This window comes from Mastomys coucha, unplaced genomic scaffold (genome assembly GCF_008632895.1).
Source record: "Mastomys coucha isolate ucsf_1 unplaced genomic scaffold, UCSF_Mcou_1 pScaffold16, whole genome shotgun sequence".
NCBI classification, from domain to species: Eukaryota; Metazoa; Chordata; class Mammalia; order Rodentia; family Muridae; genus Mastomys; species Mastomys coucha.
The window spans coordinates 19,377,914-19,387,605 of record NW_022196898.1 but is presented as its reverse complement, the minus strand read 5'-3'; the positions used below and the strand labels follow the sequence as shown (position 1 = coordinate 19,387,605).

At 45.2% G+C, this 9,692-nt stretch overlaps 1 protein-coding gene across 12 annotated transcripts in view; it reads left to right on the top strand.

Moving 5' to 3' along the window:
• The first annotated feature begins 5,076 nt into the window (after window positions 1-5,076).
• B3galnt1 (beta-1,3-N-acetylgalactosaminyltransferase 1 (globoside blood group)) overlaps window positions 5,077-9,692 on the top strand; it is a 28,044-nt gene continuing 23,428 nt past the window's right edge. For 4 of the 12 annotated variants that reach the window (XM_031374079.1, XM_031374086.1, XM_031374080.1 and 1 more), the window contains exons 1-2: window positions 5,455-5,684; window positions 6,151-6,227. Coding sequence is in view for 1 of the 12 variants with exons in the window: in XM_031374090.1 (XP_031229950.1) it covers window positions 5,147-5,363 (217 nt within the window). In the remaining 11 variants the exon portion in view is untranslated. The other 8 variants (XM_031374081.1, XM_031374088.1, XM_031374083.1 and 5 more) reach the window with 3 other exon arrangements.

The following is a 9,692-nucleotide window of genomic DNA, read 5'->3' as shown; positions in this document are numbered from 1 at the left end:
CTCCTCATCTCTCCCTTTGAACTCATGTATAGACGTCCAGTCCTAACTCCTGGTCTTTCACCTAAATGTTCTCCCCTCCCAGACCATCTACTTACCCATTACTTTGCCACCTCCATCCTCTCCTATGGACCTTTGTTGACCACCATCTACCTCGGCCATACACTGTCTCCTGTCCTCTGCCTATCAACATTGGAGACCAAGTCCTTCTATCCCCTTCAGGTTATCGGCCCTCACCTCACCTCTCTCTCTCAAAGGGCAGGACCCTTTTAAAGTAATTCTTGTGACCTCTACAGCTGCTAAACTCGAGGGACTCTCTCATTGGATCCATCTGTCTCACCTCAAACCTTTCTTTCCTCCACCTAAAAATGGCTCTTCTTCATACACATCTATCTTAACAGGACCATGCTCTGTTAAGCTCCAGAGGACAATGAGACCACCCAGCTTGTCCCCAATCCCAGAAAATGAGACTCCACTCCACCCCCACAGATAACAAACAGTCTTTCCAAATAGGGTCAGGAAACCGCTCCATAGCTGGATGCCAGGAACCAATCCAAATTGCTATCATCCCGGTATCTGTAATCCCATCTAAATATCATGATCTCTATACTTGCTTTCTCTTTGACCAGACAAAAGATTATTGTAGAAAATGGCCAGACGAATATGGGGACTGCCCATATTGGTCTTGTCAGATACATATGCTAGGATTACGGATCAATCATTTCTTCTATCAACACCGCAAGACACTCTTTTTCTACATACAAGACCCATGGGATTCCAGGTGGGAGACAGGAGTTGTTGGTAAGCTCTACCATAAAAATCAGCCCGGGTCCCCGGTAAGTACCATCCATATCCAGAGAAAATATGTCTCAATTGCCCAACCCCTGGATATCAAAAAAGCAGGAGAGATATTCAAGCACTCCTCTGAGGTCCTTACCTCTTTGACATCACCCCTCATAAATGGCACTAACTTGTCATTTCGCCTTTTACTTCAGACCTTGACCTTGGCATACCAACTCCTTAATGTCACCAGACCTGGATGCTTTAAGGATTGCTGGTTATGTGTACCTCCTGGAACTAACCCACAATTGTCACTTACAATATCTCTGGGGATACCACCAAGTAATGTTACCTCAGTCTTTGCCAGCTGCCCTGGCTCCAATGTCGCCATAAATTCATACCTTACCTCTATTCCTCTCTTAGGCATGGCAACCTGTTTTAAGGCCTCTGGGACTCATTCAGTGGGAATGCTGAGCTCCCTACACTGCAAGAGAACCATAACCCTTGATATATCATCTCTGCCACAATGCCCTGCAATCCAAAACAGGTCAATTCTTTGTGGCACTCAGGCATATGATTGCCTACCTGCTAGCTGGTCAGGAGTTTGCACATTAGTACTTCTTTTCCCTGAACTGGAAGTAATCCAGGGAAACGAGACCCTGCCCATCCCAGTTGTAGATATGATAGCTGCACAACATAAGGGGCAGGCCAAGTTGTATCACTCTTGGTTGCTACAAGAATAGCTATAGGTGTTGGTACTGGAGTTGTAGGGATAACGACTTCCATGACCCAATATAATATATTCACTTCCCAGTTTCAAAGCAATTTTCAAAAAATGTCTGAAACTGTGCTTACTATCCAAAAACAGATCGATTCTTTGGCAGCCATGGTGCTTCAGAACAGATGGGGACTAGATGTCCTGACAGCAAAAGAAGGTGGTCTTTGCCTGTTCCTCCAAGAAGAACGCTGTTTCTAAGTCAATCAATCTGGGATAGTATGAAATAAAATCCAGGAACTACAGTCAGACACAAAAAATTTCAGGGACCATGAGAAATCCAGTTCTGGGATTTTTGAAAACCCCATATGGAAGTGGATACTCACGTTTGTAACTCCTTTTTTCTAGTCATCTTCCTCATGTTATTATTTGCTCCCTGCCTCATTAATCTTATTTCCACATTTCTTCAAGGACAAATACAAAAAATTTGTAACCCAACTATGAATCAGCTCCTGTTACAGGATTAACAGCCACTGCCCACAGATGAGCCGTTGTCCACAGAGGAACCTGATGCAAATGTTTACCAAGTGGATCCTGATGATGAAACCAGCTACCCCCCAACTGACAATGCCCCTAGACAGAAGCAAGTAGCTTAAGAGACAGCCCTCATTCCCTTTTCACTAAAGTCCTCGTTCCCTTTTCACCAATGGCTTCCCCTTCCCCTTTTCTTTCCTCCTCTTTATAATATCAAAAAGGGAGGTATGTTAGCATCAGGGCCTCCAAGTCCTGTGGTGTCACATGGGTGGGTCTCACAGACCTTTTGCCAGGACAACAGCCACCATATTCCCAGAATCCATTGGGCTGACTTCCCACCTTTACCTGTGGCCTCTATGTCAGAACCTATATGTATACTGGGAACATTCCTTTCTCTCTCTCTCTCTCTCTCTCTCTCTCTCTCTCTCTCTCTCTCTCTCTCTCTCTCTGCCTCTGTCTTTCTTTCTCCCTCCTCTTTCCACTGCTGCCCCCTCTCTCCCTCTCAATTAAACCTCTTACATGTGGAACTGTTTGGGCCTAGTGTGGTATGTTCTGATGCAACCTGCCATTCTAACACAGCATTTACTATCTGCTCCCTTAGAGATAAACTTTCTCCACCCTTAGAATGTAATTTTGTTGAATGAGAAACCACCCAAACAACTCAGAATGGAAACGTATGAGATGATAATGATGATGACGGTAATGATGGTGATGATTTTATAGTCCAAGGGACTGAATCCAGGATCTTATGCATGCCTTTTGTACAATGAAACTTCCTGGAAGAGAGGTAACACGTCTTCTCACCCCAGATAGCGATTTCACTACAGACCAAAGCACACTTACCTCCAAAGTCCAACCTGATGAATCAATGAGTTTTATTGGGGTTCCTTATAGAGGAGCAGAAATGATTCAGAGCTGCATCTCCTAGGTCCATCCCAGGATGGATGACTGCTCACAAAAGCTAGGAACCTAGAGGACACTGCACAGCCTGCTCAATAGGTTGCAGAGTGTCCTTTCCAAATAAATGACTCTGGGCTGATTCTCTTCCAGGCAGTAGCTGGTGTCTGCTTCTTTGCAGGTCTGGTCTCAGACTTCTCTGCAGCTTTTCTTCTCAGAGTCGTTCTTGTCGCTGGGGCTGTCTGACCATCTTCTTTGCCATTCAGATTTCTTCCATCTGAGGAGATTCTCAGCTTTTGTAGATTATTCTGGCAGGGAGGGGCCTAGCAAATCTAGTCAGTTTCAGGGGCTGCCTGGAGATCTGTTGTTGTTATTTACCTTCCTGCAGGATGGGCTGCTTCAACCTCCAAGAGAATCTGTTACACATCAGGCAAATACTCCACTACTGAACTATATCATCAGATTAAATTAATATTTGTATAGGCAACGACACTTTGGGGTGGCTTGTTCTGCAGCATAGGTAGCTGAGTCCCCAGCTCTTAGATGCTATAGGAACAGTTACCACCAAGACCACTACCACCACACGGGCAAGAGATCACACATCTTAAAAGCCTATCAAAGTGTTTGGGAACTTAATTCACCTGATCTGAAGTCCCCGAGTCTTTGCATTCTAGAGTGTTCTGGAACTGAGCCCATGTACTTACGAGTTATCCAAGGATCATTTAACACGTTTTAGAAGGAGGTGTGGTTGTAAGCTTCCTAAAACTAAAAAGTAAAAACCTCTTTGTCTTGTTCACTGATTTGGCTCCTGTGCCTGTAACATTGTCTTGTAGAGTTACATGACCCTCTTGACAGCTAGTTTTTCCTGTTAAAGGCTGGTCATATGAGCTTATCTAAAGGACATGCCAACCACCGATTCCATCTGACAATCTTGGGAGTGTTATTGCCTTTCTCTACACATTAGTTTTAAGAACGCTCTGTTCTCTAAGTAATTGGAAATACACCCCTCCAAAGAATTTTCAAAATCTTCATTTGACATATTGCCTAATAGCCACTGAAGAGAAACATTGTCTGTCTTTGTTTATAATGGAGCAGTTTGGAGAATACCTCTCCTTACTTCCATGGTATTAGCTTCTGGACAACTGAGATTTGAGAGTTCCTATTCTTCCCCCATGGGAAACAATACGCAGAGCTCTATGCAGTGTGCGAAGGAGTCCTACCACCACATCAAGCTTCTGGTTCAAGAAGCTTCCATTTAAATTACTGAGCTAAAGGTAAGTTAAATCATGCTGGGAGAGCAAAACATCAGACCAATAGAACGGAGCAACTTCCAAAAGTCCCGCTATGAAAACAGGTTGTGCTATTCTACACGGACGCATAGAGGCAATAGTCCAATCTTGATAAGACCATCTTTCTTAGAAAACCAGTGTGACTTTCTGACACGAACATAGTGTATATACTAGGTGACATTGTGGAATTCGATAATGTTGATCCTGGCTATGCTGAAATCATTAGTTTAGGAAACGCCATCTAAAGCGTCTAGGAAAGGGTGGGAAAGCGATTCCTGTGAATTGTTGTTGAATTTTGGATGCATGTACTTAGGTGTTCACTGAAAAACTTTCCTTTTCGGTGGAGTGAGGCCAATCTGTTCACAGTCCTAAAGCCAAGAGACCAGAATGAGTCTTTTGTTTTCAGATGTCACTTTGTTTCCAGGGGCTCTTTGACAGAAAACAGGAAATTTTATTTTTGAATGGAACCACCTCCACCCTAGGTCCTAGGATCAACAGACTGGTAGAGCAACACCCAGCTCCTGGTGACCAAAGGCCTTTCCCCTCCTCTGCCCTCCCCCAGAGAGTCACCATTTGGGTGGAGATGACTCAGTGGAGCTGACCAAAGTGTTCATAGCAATGGACTATTTCTAGAGGCAGTTGGGGGTGTGGGGAGGTGGGGGGTGAAGGTGGGGTGGGGGTGGGGTGCCAGGACTTCTTGAGCCTCTGGTCCATATACACCAAAGCTTTTCTTCCCTGCACCCATGAAAGGAGAAGCAGCCTTCAGAGAGTGCCAAGGCTTCCTCCTTTCCTAGTCAGCCCGGGGGGGAGGGTGGGGGGGTGAGGGAGGGAGTAGGGGGAGGGCGGAGTAAAATCTGTTGCCGGTGCATTTAGGCATCTCGCCCGAAGATGGCTCGTGGCAGAAAGCCGGGGTTGGGGGTGGGGTAGAGGTCTTATGCGAAGCCTGCGGCGGCAGAGGCCGGCCGCTGTGGCGATAAGGCGCTGGGCTGCGGGCGTGGAGGGGGATCCTACGCGCGCGCGTGTGAAGGGAGCGCGTGCCCGCCCGCCCGCCAGCCCGCCCGGCGTGCGTGCGGCTGCGGGGAGCCCGAATCCGTGCGCGCAGGAAGCGAGTGCCGGGCCGCACCGCTGCGGGTGCCCCTGGCGCGCGGGAGGTGAGTGCGGGGCGGGCGGCCGTGGCGGGGAGACGGTTGGGCGGAGGCCGGGCACCCGTCTCACGCGCGCGGCGCAGCCTTCCAGGTTCGTGGGTCAGGGCTCCGAGGCCCCCGGCACCGCCCGCTCCTCTGTGGAGCGCGGCGCCGGGAGCTGCCACGCCCTGGGCTCTGGGCTCCGCAGCTGGCCTCGCTCGACTGGCTCTCGAGGCTCGCTCGCGACCAGGGACCCGAGAGTCTGGGCCACTTGGAGGGCCGGCCAGTGCACTTGGCGGGCCAGGCCTACGCGGCAACATGGATCCATCCTGCCCTGGCTTGGGCTATGTAAGCCCCGGGGGGCGTAGGGGGGCGGCGGTGGCCTGGTTGTCCCTATGGCCAAGGAGAAGCGGAGAATACTGTCCCCCAAGGCGGTGGACCTGCAGCAGGCCCGGGAGGGAGGAACACTCATTCCAGGCGGGAAAGGGCCTGTAGTCCCTAGGGTAGGAGAGTGCTTCCTGGGGGAGGGATGGCGCGAGGGATGGATTTGAGGAAGGGAATGGGAGATTTGAAAAGAGGATGGAGGAGACTCCTAAAGATTAAGGCTACATAATTAATAAGAGGTCTGAGTAAGCACACTGTAACACATTGTAAAGGAAAATCTTAGATGGAGGGAGCCTCACTTCTTCAGGTTGTTAAGGATGCTGCCAGCTGCGGCACGGATAACTGTATTTGGCGTTTGTGACTGCAGGACTAAAAGACTGGCATTGATTTTAGACTTAAGTAGATTAAATTTTTTTTTTCACATTCCCAGCCTTTAGGAGAAGCGGCTTGCTTTGTTAGGAAACGCTACGGCCAAGGAAGGAATTGCCCAACCATTTGTTTTTGGAGGTAGGACGACTGGCATTTGCTATCTTCACCCAGAACAAATCTGTGTTTTAGCTCAGGGTGTTTGAGGCAGACGCAGGGAGTTTGTGCTCTCTGAAGTATTGACACCTCATACCGAAATTCCCTAACTCTAGGAAGGGACCTTCCTTTTACTGAGAGAAAAGTATGGCATTGTCTCTCTTTCACATTGAATCATTAATTAAAATGAATGGCTATTAGGGAACTGCAGCATTAAAAAAATACTTTATTATCAAAACTGTTCAAATACAGTTCTTGGTTATCGAATGGGACAAGTAGAGAAGAGAGATGAAGAAAGCATCCAGGCCTATTCAGAAACGAAGAGCCTGCTGAGGCATAACTTGTCCTAAAGCAGTTTGTCAGGGAGAGAGAGACCATTGGTTTTAGCTGTGGGAGCATGAATGCTATCTATGATACAGTACTTTTTAAAAAAATATTTTCTAAAACAAAATTTGTATGTGTTCTGTCTTCATGTATATATGTGTACCAGTAGCATGCCTAGGACCTGGTGAGTCAGAAGTGGGGTATTACATCCCTAGAACTGAAGTTATGAATGGGAATGGATCCTCCACATAAGGACCAGGAACTGAACTCTAGTCTGCAAGAGCAACAAGTGCTCTTAACCACATGTCATGTCTCCAGCCCCAAGATAAATATTTTCTTAAATTCAGTTCTTTGCAGCAGTTCTATTTTAACTAAAGCAGAGAAAACCTCTCTCTCTCTCTCTCTCTCTCTCTCTCTCTCTCTCTCTCTGACACACACACACACACACACACACACACTTATACTCACACATGTATTTATCTAGTGATATCTCATCTGAAATTCTATAAGTGGATTTATCATGTTTTTAATTTGATCTTAGCTTTGCATTACATTAGCTGAAAATACCCACTTATGGTACCATGTATGGGTTTCGGGTATCATTGATATAAGCTACAAGCTTTAGTATATTCTTAGGTGTTTCTTTCCCCAAAGATTTGAAGACGTGCAAGATTTAAGCTCTATTAAGCCATTTTGGATAATATATTTTACCCCAAAGTTGAATTTTTACTAAGTAATGTGGTACTTCAGGAAAACTTGATAACAGATTCTATTCAACCTTGAGTTTAGAGTAAATTCTTTATCTCTAATAAAATGTTTCACGAGATGCCTAGCTTTCCCCTGAGTGGAGGACTGACTTATCTCCCCAGCCCCCAGCTCTTCTCTGTCTCTGTAGAGCTAGAATGGCATTTCAGGAAATGCCTTTTTCCTATTTATACCTATACTCCATCATCCATACAGTTTGCCCTGTGATAGGGTCCTACTGTGCGGTAAAGAGCCACTGGTGCCATCTCATAGGTAAAGTCATCTAGAGGTCAAGCAATGTACCTGTAATTGAGCCTGCCCATTGGATGCTTTTAGAGTTGCAGCCCAGCAGGATATTGGCAGACATCTCCTTAGGGACTGAGGAGAAGGATTTTATTTTAATAAAAGTTGTATAAGCATTGATTTGCTTTTTTTTAAAAAGCAAGATTCTTGCCTTATTTTGAATTAGAGGAAAGGGGAGGGAGATGAAGGTGTGAACTAGGGTGAGGCCTTAGAACTGTAGAAGATTGATGCTCCTTGAAGCCCCACGATACTAAGAAGGCAAAATCAGACTGTAAATATCTTCTGCCAAGTGTCTCTGACCCTGAATGTAATTAACTAGGTAGTTAGGACTTTTGCCTTTTTGTTCTCTACATAGTTGAAGTAACTGTTCCCAGCTTGGTCCACTCTTCTTGAGCCAGATGTTAGCTTAGGAACTCTTTTAGTTGTATGCCTCCTTTGGATCATGAGGGAAAAAAAGACAAGATAAATTGTGGTGGTTTGAATATGCTTGGCCCAGGGAGTGGCACTACTAGGAGGTGTGACTTTGTTGGAGGGAGTGCGTCACTGTAGGGGTGGGCTTTGAGACCTTCCTCCGAGAAGTCAGTCTTCTCCTATTTGTCTTTGAAACAAGATGTAGAATTCTCAGTTCCTCCAGTGCCTGCCTGGATGCTACCATGTTCCTGCCTTGCTGATAAAATGGATTGGACCTCTGAACCTGTAAGCTAGCCCCCAATTAAATGTCCTCCTGTACAAGAGTTGCCTTGGTCATGGTGTCTCTTCACAGCAATGGAAACCCTAATTAAGACATAAATCTCTGAAGCTTTTATTAATGTTGTAAGGTGTGACTTTCATGGATCTAGAGCAAACATTTCCAGACTGATACCTGTTTGATAGACATAATCAATCCTTAGGGTGCATAGGTTCTGTATTCATAGATTCTACCAGCCTTTGAACAGAAATATTTAGAAAATAAGCATGTGTCCTAAAACTGCACAGACATACTTTTCTTGTCAGCGTTTTCTAAACGATGTGCAGTACAGCTATGTACATCATATTTGTATTGTAGACTCAGTGGTTAAGTGCATTAGCTGCTCTTCCAGGAGATCTGGGGGTTCAAGTCCCAGTACCCTCAATGCAGCTCACAGCTGTCATTAACACCATTTCCAGGAAGGTCTGATACATTCTTCTGGCTTCCATGGGTACTGCTCTGTGTGGTATGCTTACAAACATACAGGCAAGGCACTCATGTTTATAAAATAAAAATTTATCTCAAAACAGTATAGAGATCTGTGTGTTACATGCAAATACTGCATACACACACGTATACACAGATATGAGTATCCTTGAATTTTGTTGTCTGTGGGGAACTTAGATGCACACATTTGCTTTTAGTTGCCTGTGGTTCCATTGTTTTAACCCAAAAAGATTCAAGCAGCCAGATATGACATACGATTTGAAAATATTTACTCTCTTGCCTTTTGTGGCAAACAAAATTTTTGCCTACTCTTTTAAACAGAGTATAGGTAGGATTCTGAAAAATTCTCCAGCTGTGCACTTTGTGTGGGGGTGTGCAAATTCTCTCTAGGTAGTTTTGGCTGTCCTGGAGCTCAACATGTAGACCAATGTGGCCTCAAGCCAACAAAGATCCACCTGCCTCTGTGACCCAAGTGCTGGGATTAAAGGCATGTGCCCTCATGCCAGCTTGTTGACTTCACTCTTACAAGGTAGAGTAAAGACATACCATTGCCTTTAAAAGCATCTCATCAGTCTACGGCCACTTGCCCCACCCACCCGGACAGTAGAGCTTCAAACAGTGGTTTTGGCTACTGGTTTAGTTACAGACTTTGGTTTTGAAATGCAGCTACCTAGTTTCTTTTTATTGTATGTATATGTGAGTACATGTTTGTGTGTATGCATGCTTGTGTGTTGTAGATGGATATCTTTATTCCTTGTTTGCTCATCACCTTATTTTTTAATTTTAATTAAAGATTTATTATTGTATATGTGTGTCCGCACACACATGTCATGGTATGTATGTATACACACACACACACATATATATGTGTGTGTATGTATATATATATATATATATATATATAT